Source organism: Haemorhous mexicanus, chromosome 6 (genome assembly GCF_027477595.1).
Source record: "Haemorhous mexicanus isolate bHaeMex1 chromosome 6, bHaeMex1.pri, whole genome shotgun sequence".
NCBI lineage: Eukaryota > Metazoa > Chordata > Aves > Passeriformes > Fringillidae > Haemorhous > Haemorhous mexicanus.
The window spans coordinates 28,567,504-28,582,881 of NC_082346.1; the positions used below are offsets into that span (position 1 = coordinate 28,567,504).

General features: G+C 41.4%; 1 protein-coding gene across 4 annotated transcripts in view; it reads right to left on the minus strand.

Moving 5' to 3' along the window:
- Positions 1-3,147: 3,147 nt before the first annotated feature.
- Positions 3,148-15,378, minus strand: part of LOC132328990 (cytosolic phospholipase A2 epsilon-like) — a 37,754-nt gene continuing 25,523 nt past the window's right edge. For all 4 annotated transcript variants that reach the window (XM_059849519.1, XM_059849518.1, XM_059849517.1 and 1 more), the window contains exons 12-21: positions 15,183-15,318; positions 13,602-13,738; positions 13,066-13,291; positions 11,288-11,402; positions 10,720-10,857; positions 9,742-9,849; positions 8,645-8,833; positions 7,691-7,857; positions 6,767-6,953; positions 3,148-3,906 (exon numbers count right to left, since the gene is read on the minus strand). In XM_059849519.1, coding sequence (XP_059705502.1) covers positions 3,596-3,906; positions 6,767-6,953; positions 7,691-7,857; positions 8,645-8,833; positions 9,742-9,849; positions 10,720-10,857; positions 11,288-11,402; positions 13,066-13,291; positions 13,602-13,738; positions 15,183-15,318 — 1,714 coding nt within the window. In that variant the 3' untranslated portion in view covers positions 3,148-3,595. The remainder of the gene's footprint in view (positions 3,907-6,766; positions 6,954-7,690; positions 7,858-8,644; positions 8,834-9,741; positions 9,850-10,719; positions 10,858-11,287; positions 11,403-13,065; positions 13,292-13,601; positions 13,739-15,182; positions 15,319-15,378) is intronic.

Sequence of the window (15,378 nt, forward strand, 5' to 3'; positions counted from 1 at the left end):
CGCCGGTGCCGCCGCTGCCGCCGCGCCTCCCGCGCACGCAGCCGCCGCCGCCGCGGACCCGCCCGGCCCCGGCGAGAGGCGGTGCCGGCAGCGCTGCCGCGCTCCACTCAGCGGCCGGGCCGGGCGGGGCCCGGCTCCCTGCAGTACACACCCTTGGAACCGGGCGGGTCTGGCGTTTTTCTGAAGGAGAAATTCGTCTGGTGGGGTTTTTTTTCGAATCCGATGATTTTTCTTTTTTTTTTTTTTTTTTGGCCACAAGTCCGCCTCTGGAGGTTAATTGTGCCTGCTGCTCTTCTGAGCTAAAATTCTCAGCCCCTTGCGATGAAATCCGGAAACACTTTGACAGCTCCGATCTGAACGTAGAATCGCCCAAATGCTTTTCGTGTTTTTCTGATGATGGTTGCTGTCCTTGGACGCAAAAGAAACGTGTGACTAAGCGCCGTGGTGTTTAGCTGCAACATCAGGCAACTGTTTTAAACACAGTGAAAAATCTTAGTATGACAGGGAAATCTTTCTGTGGGGCGTGTGTAGAAGATACGGCCATTAGTTCTAACCTCAGGTCCTGCATCGTGTTAAGCCACCTTGCCCATTGATTTTACAGGAGATTTTAGTGGACTGTAACGCCAGATTCACTACAACCTTGGGGAAATCAATAAAACAAGTATTTTTTTGTCCTCTGACAATAAAGTTTGTGCTCACTAACTAAAAAAAAAAAACCTTTGGGATCTCAGTTAAAAGAAAAGAAGTGGATTTTTTTGCTGAAACTGTGTTTAAACACTCTATTACAAATGTGCCCTTCAGAGCATCCATATCACTTAAATCCCCTTTTGCTGGTCCAGCACATCTACTGTTTCACATTTTTACCTATGTGCCTTTCTTCATCCTCATTTCCATTTTGAATGCTGCATTTTCTCTATATGCTCCAGGTCTTTTCTAAATACATCAGCAGGTTTAGATGTGCTCTTTTCATCTCCTTCCTCTCTATGCTGTTCCTCAAAGAACAGATGTTAGACTTTAGCAATGCTCAGTTCTGGGCATTTAACCACTTTGCCTTTTCTTGGTTCCTTGCTTTGCATTATATTTAGGGCTGTGCATATATTTTGCAACTCTCTTGTTGCAATTTCCATGCTGAGTCCAAAGATTTTATACCATTTCACATTGGGTCTTGCTGACTGGTTTCCTCCGTTTTTAAGCTCTTCTTTTCCTAGTTTGGTTTTGTATTCCTTTAATTGTCATTCATTTTCTCTATGGCTCAATTAATATGTAATTAAGTTATCATTGTAGTTACTTAAACCTTCTCTATTTTACTTCAGTAATTTCTTTTAAATTAGTCTTCTATCACCGCATCTTTAGAGGTCTGACTGCTCCTAATTATTAATTATCTGCAAAAATATCTGAGCTGTGGAAAACCTAAGTACTGCAGTGTGGAGTGAGATTCCTTGTCTGTAGTGCTAAATCCAGTCTTTAGTGACTGGAGAAGCTTACATAGCTCACATACCTCACAGGGCAGGTACAGGTATGACACTGCCTCAGACTGTCCTCTGAGTCTCTGGGAATTCATGATTCAGTGCAGGACTGAGGCAGATGCAGAGCCATTGTATTTTTTCAATCCCTAAAAATTTTCCAGTGAGTGCCTCAATCAGTTTTTTGAATGCATAAAACTTTTTCAACAAGAAAAGTTAATTACACGTGTGCAGAACTACCTCACTCTGTTTAAACCTGCTGTTCACTAGTTTTGTCTGATCCTCTCTGGATCTTGTGATAGATGAGACGTGCACTGACTTCATGCATCTCTCTCTTCTCTGTCTTTCACTCCTCCTGTTCTTTTTCTAGATATTTGTACCTTGTGTGGAAGCAGTTCCACCTCCTTCATCAGGCCTGACATTTTCCTCTGTATTTCTGTTGAACATAGAAAACTGAGATACTGAGTAATTATTCCATGCAAGATTTTTGAAATGGGGTAAAGTGCTCATTGTTCTCCATGACCCTTTCGTGTCTGCTGAAAGCAGCAGGAAGGGCAGGGAAGTGTTTGCACTCACACACCTTGTTCTGCTTGTCTTCAGACTTCCTGCCTAGATGCTTCCTGCTGTCGGTGAAATAATTTTTGCCCTTCAGACAATAAAGCTCTAACTGTATATGGGAACCTGGGAGCGCTTCCAAATTCCCAGGTCTGGCTGTGCCCTCCGCCTACATCCCGTCCCATACTATGATGAGATCCAGCATTCATCAGCATGACTGCTGATGCAGTCTTGTTTGCTCTCTTGTTTCCATGGGAGATAAACTCTGGGCATACAGTCCAGGAGCTCTCTGGGCTCCTGTAGCATGCAGCTAAGTGTTCACTGCCCTAAGTGGCAAACAGAGGAGTTACATCTCTGTGCACCACCCAGGAGGAGACCCTCAACCTTGAGACCAAAGGAATTTGTAAGACTTTCATTTCTGGCCCACAATAACAGGATTTCTTGACAAATAATACTGCAGCAGAATTCAGGAGTAGGGAAGCCTGTAGGAAACATGGGCTTGTGGATACAAGATGCCTAATAAATAAAACTATAGCGTTGAATAAAAAAAATTAGAAGAAGAATAAATGTAGACTTTAACAGATTCCATCTGCCAATAACCCAGACTGCTTGCTGGAAAAGAGATGTGTTAGTCTCACACCCAAAGCATCAGAAAGTTGAAAGTTGATGCTCTGTTAACTTCATTTGCTATACTCTATAGCAAGTTAAAAAAAATCACATTTGTATGAGTGATATTAGGTACACAATTTCAGTTTTGCTTTGTCTATGTTTCTTGTGTTTTCGATGTAATAGTCTCAAACATTTTAATATTATCAATATTAAAGAATGTTTGGTATTATCAATAACATTTAAATCCAGCTTGCTAAAACAAATTAACATGAGTTGGTTCTTGTATAAATGGCTCTTAGTTTTAATCCTTAACTCAAGGGGTCCCAGAATCTTGCACTAGCTTACATCTAGGTCTGGAGCAGGTACACATTTTTCTTCAATAATTCTTCAGCAGCTATGAAATGTCTGCATGTTTTTTTTGTATTGCTATTAGAGGAAGAAGCACCTAAAATAAGTGGCTGAAACATGTATTTGATAGGAAAACTAATTATTTGCTGTAACTCCTACTCAGAAGTAGTGGTTTATTACATATAAATTTAATATTTATTTACATTCAAAAAAGATTTCCTAGTTCACAAACGGCTTCCTTGATTTCTTTTTAGAGACAATGGATTTTGTTCTCTGCTGCATTTCTGGGCCGGCAGTCCTCTGTTTCTATAGCACAGGTAGAACACAAACAGCCAGTGTAAACTTCCTCACGCTTCCTCGTCCGTGCGGTTTGGCCCGGCCTGGAAGGTCACTTCTGCAAGTACAGTGGAGCAGAGCCTCTTCTAGCCACGCTCCTGAGGTTGTCAATGAGGGAAGCACATGAGTTCATTAAGGAAGGGCTGTTTTTTTCAGTTTATTCCCTCCACTGACAGACAGGCTTAACATTTTTGATGACAAATGAAGTGTTATTCTTAGCGTTCTGTGGCTTGTCTTCACTTCCTAATAAAATTCCTTTTCTTCTTCATCAATAGCACGATCCTTTATTTCATGCTCCCTGGTGCTGGGCAGCCAGCCAAGTGCTGGGTTCCCTCTCTGGCAGGCACACACATGCCATGGCCATCGGGTGGTTTTTGCAGCTCTTGCTCTTTCTTGAGCTGCTTTTTCCGCTCCACAGCTGTGCGCAAGGCCTGAAGAATCAAATCTTTGTTGTTCTGGACGTTGTAGTAACTTAGATTCACCAGTTTGTCAAAATTTTCCTCTGAATAGCTCAGATTGTTTATGTAATATGGGCCACAGGCATTGGTAACGTCAACCTCACCCTCTGCCATCTCTGAGGGACTTCGCTTCACACCTAGCAGACAAGCAATGGCTTGGTTAATTTGCAAAAAACAATCAGGGTCTGGGTGTTTCTCAGGCATGCACAAATAGTGGATCACAAACCTTAACTAAATCAGTTTTTTGCTTGACTCTGCACCGATGGGACACGGCATAAGAGCAGGCTGAGCTTCTATCTATCTATCTATCTGCTAATACATAGAATAAATAGGTTCTTGGAAGGGAGGAGGTAAATTATTTTTGTTGGATTCTGAATTTGAAGATTACTGGATTCCAGTATGTGCCTTTGACTGCTAAAGGACAGCTGAAGATCACACCTGTGGGGCAGAGACCTGAGGAGGTGGAGATCCACTGCTGTGTGGCATCCTGTAATTTCATGTCACAGTTTCACCCCAGCTAGCAGCTAAGTAACACAGCTGCTTGCTCCGTACACCCTGACCAGGGGGTGGGGAGAGAACCAGAGGAGCAAAGGGAGAAGATGTGGGTGGAGATAAAGGTGGTTTAATGGGACAAAAAAGGAAGAGCAACATAATTCTCATTCCAGATCCCAAACAAGCACTATACCAGCTGCTAGGAAGAAAATTAACTCTTTCCCAAATCAAATCAGAGTCACATATGTTTTTATGCTTTCTCATTATTTCCACAGACCCTTTGGTTTTCTAACAGCTGGCATGAGAGAAAGAGAGCATTAGCAACCCAGAAAAGGTAGGTAATACTGTCAGAGAGAGTATCAGAAAGATGAGAATTTTTCTGTCAGCCTGCAGTGAGACCATTACATTGCCAAGAGGTGTTACTGTAGGAAACAAGCACCCTCCACAGTCACAGATACCTGCACCACCCGAGCCATGGCAGGGGAGTAGGCCCTGGGAAAAGTCAGCATCTCCCTGAGAATACCTCATACATCTGGGGAATCTTCTCTACCAACATGGATCTAACAACATCCATCAAAGGGTTCTGATTTTCCTTGAAGGGTCTCTCAGTGTCCAATAGATGTACTCCTCTCAGCTTTGCAGACAGAGTTACAGTGAACTGGTGCCACCCAACTGAAGCAGTGTCCCACAGAGAATTCCCTTTCTACTTGATTATGGAATAGCCTAACAGTGCAGAAGTTCAGCAGCTTGAATATGTCAGTTTTACTTGTTGACTGCCCAGACTCTAAATTCCCCTTCTGAACATCTGATGGATGAGCTGCCTATGGAAAACCTGCCCGTTCATGTGACTGTACTAAAACTTCACATGCTGTACAATTTAGATCTGGGCTAGGACTTGGTACTGAAGCACGATAAATTAGGCTGATCTCTGCCTGTCACTAACAAAAGGCAGACATCCTTTTCCAGCCTCACAGGACCTTCTGCAGCATCCAGCCTGCTGCTGTGGAGGTCAGGTCTCAGCTGCAAGGTGTCAGTCCTCCCAGAAAATCTGCCAGCACAGAGCCCTTTCATGCCAGCTCAGCTGGCACTTTGCTGGAGGGGGCATGACGAGGACCCCTTCTTTCTCTTCCTGTTTAGTCTCATCTTGCAGCTGCCAGCTGAACTGGTTGGGCAGCGCAAGCTTGCCTCAGGTGTATTCAATATGCAGATATTGTGCAGGTCAATAAATATTCAAATAAATTTTCTTCATACCTAGCAACACCCCTTTTCAGACTTGCTGATAATTTATGTTGACATTTAACATCTGCACATCGTCAGATGTACACCTGATAGTAGATTACTGACTTGGGCTAGGCATCTCTCATTTCTGGAAATTAGTGAGGGGAAGAAGGCCAGCAAACTCCCTCACAGAGCAATATACAAGAGCAGTTCAGTATAGAAGAGCCGTACAGAAGTTAAATCTCAGAACTCCTTCTACTTCTTTCTTCTTTTTTCCTTTCTTTAATTCTCTCTACAAAAGGCAACTACAGAAAGCAACTTTTGGGCTATCTCATCAGTGGTGAGAGCTGGAGTAGAATGCTGTGTGCACATGCATAAATACCCTTAGTCTGTTAGAATCCTGTTCAAAACCCCAGTTGTACACCTCAAATGTGCAATGAACTCAATTGCCAAAACAAAAGTGCCATATTATTTTTTACAACGTACTCAATATAAAAGGATAAGAATTGATACAACTGGGACAATAGCTTCTGCATTTGTTTTGGTTTTAAATTGAACGTGCCATGTACTAACCTAGAACTTCTGGCTTTCAAGTACACTGTGGGGCTTTGAAGTGAACTCACAATCTGAGTTAGGAGTTTTAGCATCTGGAGAAGGAGTAACTGAGACTTTGGTAGCAAGAGAATGTTATGGCATGTGGGATATGGTACCAGGACTTGGAATTCATCTGTTTAGAAGCGACTGGCAATGTTGCTATTGACACTCTTTAAATTTCAAAGGGAACAGACACTGTTGGAATGGCTCAGTGTTGTACTTTCATCACTTCACTGTGCTTCACTGTTACATTTTCATCACTTTGCTACTTCATACTTTTGTTTTCAAGGTTATCTGCCTAACTGTAAGCCTGGAAATTATTTTAAACAATGAAATCCTTAGACTCCTTGGAGCGTTCTCTAACAGGAGAGGATGACAAGTATGAGAGGAAATTACCCCTGCTAATTTCTGCTACTGCAGATAAACAAAATATTGTTTTCCTCAATTAACTACAATCTGCTTATAAAAAGCCAAAAAAAATCTGAAAAGGTAAATATGTGCCAAAGGCTAATCCCGCATGCTTCTCTACTGTCCAGGAAAAATCACGTATTTAAAGTGTTTTGATATTATTCATATCTAAGCACAGAGAGTTAAAGTCTGCTATTATAGTGTGACCTGAAAAACAGATATTATCCAGTAAAAAAGATTCCAGTGGCCACTGGCTGTTAATGTGATGGGTAACTATTAACTTACCAGGGGCTTTGTATTCCCTGAAGGTGTCATTTACTAGAGGGAAAAATATCACAATAGGTGTTTCTGGGCTCTCTTTGTCACCAACAATGTAGCATTCCTTCAGATGTGGAGTTTCCTGATCATCTGGCACCTTTGTAGGAAAAGGAATTCCCTGTTTCGCGAAGTATTTAGAGGCATCTTTCAGGGGCTTGTTGCCACAAGAGGAAAAGAAAACAAAAGAAAACATCAGGACATGTGGGAAGAACTTTGAATTTGACCAAAATCTAATTTCACTGGGATTATTTGTGGGGCAAGGGACAGGTTCTGACAGATTACGGTACACATCCAATTTAGGTGTAGGTTGAGGTTGTTGTGGAGCCAAGCCTTGGAAGGCCAGAGTTAAGTGAGATGGATCTGAGTCCACATGTCTCTGAAAATCTACATTGGCTATTTTCACATTTGGCTATGAAGAAGTTGCCTTTAGACAACTTTTTTTTCCTAAGGAATTTAACATTCCTAAATGCAAACTGTTGTTGCATTTATTTGCATATCTGGTCTTCTGCCTCAAACCCTTCTATTGTTGCATTTATATTGCTCTGGAGATTCATTTTCCCTTGCACAGGAATATGTATGATTGCAATGAGAAATATTAGGCAACGTTTAAAGGCAATTAGCTTCATTCATTCTGCTTCTGACTGCCTTCAAATCAGCTAAAGCCACTTACGTGTAAAAAGGGCAGGTATGGTTTACTGAATGATTACTTCCTGATAACATTTGTACTGTTCCATAAAGACATGTGACCCCCAGTTAACAGTGAACTGTTAACTTATCAACACTTCCCAGATATTGGGGAAAAAAAAAAGTTTCAATGAGTAGAGGATCAGCCATTCTGGGAATTCAGTGATGAAACAGAGAAGTCAGTGAAGAAAAATGTGCAAGACTCACCCCTGTCTGTGAACCTGAGCTGTAGTTGAAATGCAAAATGACATCCACTTTCCTTTCTGGCCTCATAAGGGGTGGGTAACTGGTAGCAAAGGCAAATGCAGTATCAATCAGGATGAGGTAGTCTGTTGCTGTTGTCAGGTGGTTGGGCTGGGAGTCCAGCTCACAGTCTAGGAAAGAAGCAGGTTTTTTTCAGAGAAAGTGCCCAACGCAAGGGAAGTGCTGAGGAAAGTCTATTGTTAACAAAAAGGGACTTCAACTTTTCTTGGGTCCTAGTCCTACCTATATAGCTGATGGCTGCATTTCAGTCATTTCTCAGTTCCTCATCTGGCTTCCTCTTTTCACTCTTTACTCTGCAATTTCTTTGGCTTTCCTCTGACTAAAAGGGATTAACTTCGGGCTCAGAAGAATAGACTTAATTCATCTTGTATATGACTCTGATTAGGTTGGTGAGTTTTTTTGTTCTCTTTTTTTTTTTTTTTTTCTGTTAATATGAAACAAATTAAAATGGCACCTCGCTCTCTCAACACAGCAAAAAGACTAAACATGTTGGGTGCCTTGCTCACTATGAGAACTGGCACACAGCTACAATTTTACATAGAATATCTGGTGCCAGACTGAACAAAAAAATTCCCTACCTGGATGACAGGGAATACTGCTACAAAGGTTATATCTTACTTAGAAGTAAAAATGTAACAGGAAACAAAGCTCCCTGCCACATCCCTTGAGCATGGGTGACTAATTGGGACTCTTCTCACCTATCAGTTGTGAGACTTTATGAATTTTTTTAAAGAACTTAGTTTGAAGCCTGTCCTAATTTTAGCTTTCAGTGACAAACAGCATCAAATACTATCAGAACAAAACATAAAAGCAGTTAGCTTGATAACTTTTTAAGTATTGTTTCTTTTTTACAAGGACGGTTTAAACTATAACTCAAACAGGGTGTTGTTACCATACCTTTCCACTTGGAAAACTCGCTCTCTAGGTAGTTGTTGTTTATCTGGAGGCCTTTCAGGAAGTTATGGATTTCTGAGGCTGCTGGACGTAACATTGCAACATCTCGGAATATTTCTGAAAAGCTGTCAGGAGGACAAACTACTCGAGTATCCAGCTCATTTGGTCTTGTAGGGAATAGAGCTCCATCATCTGCAGAAGAAAGAATAACAGCTTATATATGTGCTTTCTTTCACTGTTGAAATCAATCTGTGCAGTCATATTTTAGTATAACATGTTTGGAAAATTTAGACTTCTTTCTCTTTTTACTTCCTGGATTTTCACAAATCTCGTGGGTTTTTTAGCTAAGCTTTGAAAAATCCCTTTCTTCTTCTCACCTCACAGTGATAAAGGCTTTGTTTGTACTGCAAAAGACTCCTCCTCACCAGATAAATATTTCTTTGATGTTTCTCACTAGCAAATACAGAATCCTTGATTTAACAACCAGAAATTACTCCTTTGCAAGTGCTAGAAGATAAAATAAGTGAGTCTTTTTGAAATACTTCTCTTCATTGTCATCTTTTCTTTGTAATGTGTTTGTCTTGAGTATTTGTCCTTGAAATCTGACCCTGCAGTACTTTCTTAATTTTGTATAATGTTTTACAAATCTCATCCTTATGACTAGTTTGGAATGACTTCCAATAGTACAGAAGTTTGTGTCAACATTTTGTAGACTTCAGAGATGCAAGGATGTTGTTTGCTGTCATTTCTCTGATGCTCCAACTTCTGAGAGAGGAGCTAGTACATTGTGGACTGCTATGTGAGAATCTTCCAACAACAGGGATATTTTTCTCTAGTTTTACCTTCCTGCTCAGAAAATATCTCATAAGAGGGCCATTGTCTCTTTTATTTTTCTGCAATGGATCCTGTGGATTCTTTTCACATACAGCTGAAATAATTGCCATACGTAATGCATGGCATGAATTTCCTTCTGGTTTACATGTGGATAATGGAAATTCCTGAAGAGAATGTTCAACAGGGGCTTTGAAAAATTCAGTAAGAGAGTAGCAGCAAAGAGGGGGAAAAAAATAAAACAAAATAATCACACAAGAATAACTCACCTATGTCAGTAATTTTGTCTCGTGTCCATTTGTGCCAGAAGTCTTCTGAATTAACAGATATATACCAAGCATCCATGAGATTCAAGGAGAATACACTGCTCCAGATCCCTGTGGAATAGGATGTATTTGACAGAAAATAAATGGGTGCAAAAGAATTTGATGTAAACTTTTCAAATAACTGTGTCACTGGACACTTCAGGAAATGGGGGCAGAAATGTCCCTGCATCATTCTATAGAAGGTAGGAAGAAAGTGCCAAGGTGTAGAAAGGGGGTGGTGGCCTGAGAGCTTTTCTGATCACAGAAGGGAAGACCTGGGTCCTTACCAGAAACTGCAGCCAGGGACAGAGAGATTCTAAGTTGCTCCCTTATGCCTCACCATTAGCTGTAGTCAAATCTCCACACAAGCAAAAAAAGTTTCAACTTCTCAGAAAAACCCCTGAAACTTCCTTTTTCCTTTATGCAGTTGGTGGAAGTAGAAAGAGCAATGAGGCAAGAGATTGCTTTCACAAAGAGAAGAAAGGTTTCCTTACTGCTTTCACTTTTTTATGCAAGAGGGAAAAAAAGATAAATATTACGACCTATTTGCACTCTGAAATGAAAATTTTATCTTAAGAATTAATCAGGGCTAGATGTGGCAGGAACTTTGTAGCATTTTAGAGACTCAGGCTGCAGAAGAAATGGATGGTTTAACTTAGCAGCAATGATACACAGCTTCTGTTGCTGACAAATATATATATATGTATTGTGAAGGTCTCGTGTCAGTAAGCATAAACACAGATGAAATCAATATATCTGTTAAGATGAACAAGATCACAGAGAAAATGAAAAATTCTGCAGATTGTGACCTGTTATCAGTTCTGGTATTTTACCATATAATGCTCCTGGTAGATAAAAACACACTAAATGTTTAATTTCAGAAGAGGGGTTTGTGCAGGAGCAGATTATATTGTACTACTTTTCCCCAGAACAACAAATCACCTTCCAAAAAGCAGATTCTGGATTCTGGGACTTTCTTCATCAGGCGACCCATGAAGAACTCGCTGCCAAAATCTTCTGCAGGAATGAAGGCGCCATATTTGGGGAATCCTACCTCATATGGGGTGAACTCCACCCATTCTAAAAGAAAAGGCATAAGACAGACTAATTACAGCAGCAGAGGCATAGTTATTGGAATTAAACATGATATTGGCCAGGTTAAGGCAGAACTGGTTTCTAGTTAACACCCTTTACAACAAGCATTTATTCATGTACGTTTCACAGTAGTGAACATGCAGAACAAATTGTCCTCTTACAATTTCATGTCCATACAAACTTTTTGACAGTTTCTGTGCATAATGTGCACAGAAGTGCATAGTGTCTTCTGTTGTCCTGCTTTTGATCCTGGATACTGAATTATACGAAAGTCTTCAAAATATTAACTATTGAATTTCTCCTTTGAGGTGGATTAGCCTTCAGAGTATTTGTGCATTTAATCAATATCTTTATCTAATCTTAAATTGACCCCAATTGGGATTAAATATTAAATGCAATTCTGGAGTACTGTTACCTCTAAAATCCTGGTCGCTGATTTTATCCTTCACATTGAGAGAGAGGTAGATGGGCAGGGGGTTTTGACCCTGATTTAGTGCCTGCTGCTGATCTGTGAGCTTATGGCAGTCCTCCTGTTTTGAGAAATGACAGTAGCTAAGGACAACTGGATGACACAAAGAGCCTCCCACTTCATCTAAACCTGGGTTCTGACAATGCAGTGCATACGTGACTCCAACTAGGACGCTCCCCCAGTTGCTTAGTTGAGAAAGGTGCTGTCATCCCTGTCCCTGCCCCTCCCTTGCCCCAACACTTCAGCACACAAATAATCCTAAATTCATATGTTGAAAGAATATGGTAAGGAGAAAAGGCTGTTACCCACATTTTTTATTTCACAAAAAATGTCTGGGAATGTTGACAGGAAATATTTCATTATGTAAGAGTAAACCCCTCTCTGACTGCCCAGAAAAACACTTTTTCCTCAGACTGTGACAGAGACAAGGCTCATGCAGAGTTAGTGTTCAGCAAGCCTTGCTCCTTCTGCTGCAGAGCTCAGGCAGGGTGGAAAGGGTGGGATGGTTTGGGAGCAGAACCAAGGTTGGTGCATGTGCTCCTACAAGCAGAGCTGCAGGTGCTCCCCCTCAGCAGAGCAGCCCGTGGAAGGATGGCTGTGCCACCAGCGCCACCAGGCTTCCCTTGGGCTATTATTGGCCAGGGAACGGGGCTCTGGGGACACTCACAGCTCCCTGCTGAACACAACCCCAGGGAGTCTCTACCATGGTGCTATGACCAGGCAGTAGAAATGTGGCTGTGTGTGGGGTTAATCATATTACAAGGGAGATGTTTTCTCATTCTAAAGTATAAATGGCCTAGTGGGAAAGAAATATTCATGAAGATTAAAATAGAGCCTGAACACAGCTCTTGCTGGAAATGTTTGCAGGGGGATGTCTCAGAGGTACTGTCTTTGGGCTTGTGATTTTTCTTTGCCTTGCCTTATTGTGCAGCACTTTTGAAACAACAGCAGGATTTTCATTCAAATATTTACATGTGAATTCACAGGATCACAGAATGTTTGGGGTTGGAATGGCCCTTAAAAATCACTTAGTTCCAATCCCACTGCCATAGGCAGGGGCTCCTTCCGCAAGCCCAGGTTGCTCCCCATCCAACCTGGTCTTAAACACCTCCAGAGACAGAGGGTCCACAACCTCTCTGGGAACCTGTTCCAGTGCCTCACTACCCTCATAGTGAAGAATTCTTCCTAATACCTAATCTAAACCTACCCTCCTTCATCTTAAGGCCATTTCCTCCTTGTCCTACCACTGCATGCCCTTGTTAATAGTCTCTCTCCAACCTTCTTGTGAGCCCCTTCTACATTCTGTGAGGAATAAGTTAAAAGAGGTTCATACTGTAAATTATCTGTTATTTCCCTTCATTCCCATCCTTTCTGTACCAGGTGTGATGTTAAGATCTGTATAATAGAGCCAACAAGCACAATGAATGGTACTGCCAAGGCACATGCTTTAGGCATCTGTATGAAAAACAAACATGCAAAAACCTATTTTGCATAAGGGTGGTCAAACATTGGCATGTGTTGCCCAGAGAATTTGTGGAGTCTTCAGCTGTGGAGATATTCAAAGCCCATAGTGCAGGGTAGCTGGCCCTTCCTAATCCTGCTTGGACAAGATGAACTCCAGAGGTCCCTTCCAATCTCAACTAGTTTTTGATTTACTGCCTTTCCTCCTCACTGCTGTATTCACTAAATATTCAAATCTGAAGAGAAAGGTGCTGTTATTGTACCTTATCATGTAACATGGCTTCAATGATGAGTCCCCACAGGTCTGTGAAACACAGCTGGTGTCCTTCCTGTTTCCTCTGGCACAACTCTTCCAAATAGTATTTCAGACGATCAGGGGCAAAACAAGTCACAAACTTATTTTTAAGTACATGCTTTCGGGCATCATTGAGGGTTTCCTTCAGATCCTTTTGGGACCAGTCAGGATCTTCATACAAGTTTGACATGGTCCTAAAAAAAAAAACAAACCAAAAAGCCCCACAAGGAAAAGTGTGAGTTCTGAAGCAGAGCTTTGGGAATTTATGGAGGTTTGTGTATAATCGTCTTCATTTATGTGAAAAAACACCATGTGTTTGGTACTATCCACATATTTAATTAATTGCATATGTGGGAAAATACCCACTGAAAGAAACAACAACAACAACAACAAAAGCCACATTAGAAAAAGAAAGCCTTTTCTTGATAGTTAAGATCATACAACTCAAGATCATTCCTTGATGTCAATTATGGAAAATTCCTGTTTTTTTTATCTTGGTCTTACCATGTTGTTCCAGATAAACCAGTGATATAGGAGACACAGTCCAAGACATTCATTTCCTGCACGCTGAGGAGGTGAGCATACATGGCTGTCAGAGCTCTGGTTCCGCCTCCCGTTGTCATGATCGCCACCACAGGAACCTGTTCAATCCCAAAATACATGCATTTAGTGACACGGCCTGAGAGGGGACTGAGACGTCGCTGATTGGAAGGAGAAATTTACAGCACTCATAAAGTAGTGGAAACATGCCACCAACGTGAAGAAAAACCTGAATTAATAATGGGGCATGTAAGGAGTAAGAAATACCTCATCTTTTCCTCTGTCAAGCAGCTCTGCAATAGAACATGAAATCCATTATCACATTTTCAGTGCTCTGTTTGAAAACCATTAACACAGAGCAGCAAAAAATTAGAGGAAGTAGTACCTTCTTTCATCTGAATGAGATTATTATCAGACCAGAAAATATCAGTGCTGTCTCACAATTTCCATGTGGGCAGTAATGACTTCTCTTTTCCTGAAGTTTGCTGAACCTATTGTACAGTTATTCCACAGGCTATACTAGAAATGCCATGACTGATGGATTTAAGAGCCCAGGCCAGTTCAGAAGCCCTGAAACCAGAGGCTGGTGATACCATTCCCTTTTAAAACTTCTAGAGGGAAAGAGGAACCATGCTCACTCCACCTACCACATTTGTATATACAGTACTAGGTATGCAAGTGAGCTGCAATTACTTGCTTCTGTGATCATACAGAAATCCAGGAACTGGCAGTCTTAGAAGCAGAATTAATTCATAAACACAAATTGGCTGCTTTAACAGTAAGGACAGCTACTGTGCATTGGAGTGAATGAATGTCATGTACAAATTGGAAGAATATAGAGAGATTGTATGCTCTGCAGGGAAGTATGGGCTCTACATCTGAGGGGAAGGGAATGACCCATGGCTCAGTGCTGGCATTGGAAGGCAGAGTCTTGTGTCTGAAAGGTCCAGCTGTGCAAGAAAAGCTCAAATCAGTTTAGGTCCAAACAAGAAAAATTTATCATATCTGCATTTGAGTTTGGGCTTCACACTCCAGTCATAGGTGCATAATTGAAAAGAAGAGACACCTGATTTTCCCCTGCCTTAAAATTTCTGTTATCAATCCTGTTGCTGAGCAAGATTAAGTCAGACTGGCAGCATGCTATGCTCACACAACAGGACCCTAAATGGTGGCACAAATGATACACAAAATAAAATCCAGTTTTAGCCATGAGGGAATGAAGTGCTGAATCCACTGTTCAGATCTGGCCAAAAAGAAACTTTGGCCTTGGCTCTGAGAGCACCAAGCCCTTCTCTATGTTACAGGGCAGACTGCTACTGAACACAAGGCTAGGTCCTCTAGCTTCAGGGCTTCAGGCTTTTTATCCATGTTTGTGGTAAGTACTCATTTCTTCCCTACGACAGAGAAAAGAAGTCAGCCACTGAGAAAATAACTCGGCTGTAGCTGGTACATGAAACTACAGGGTTTCCAAAACAATGTGACCAAAAATGCTATGTTTTGACACTTATCTGTGCAGAAAGCAGAGAATAAGTATGTCTCAGATACCTCATCGTCCTGCAAGTCCTCTTCCAGATGGAGAATGTTCTTCAAAGCAGCTGCAACCACCTTCTTCCTCTTGCGAATGAAATCCTGCTCCTGGGCACACAGATCAAACCCCAGGCGCACATCTAGGTCTTCCTGGCTGCAGCAAGGATCAGGAATCATGCATCACTTTTGTAGTCCAAGCCAGCATTTTAATTAC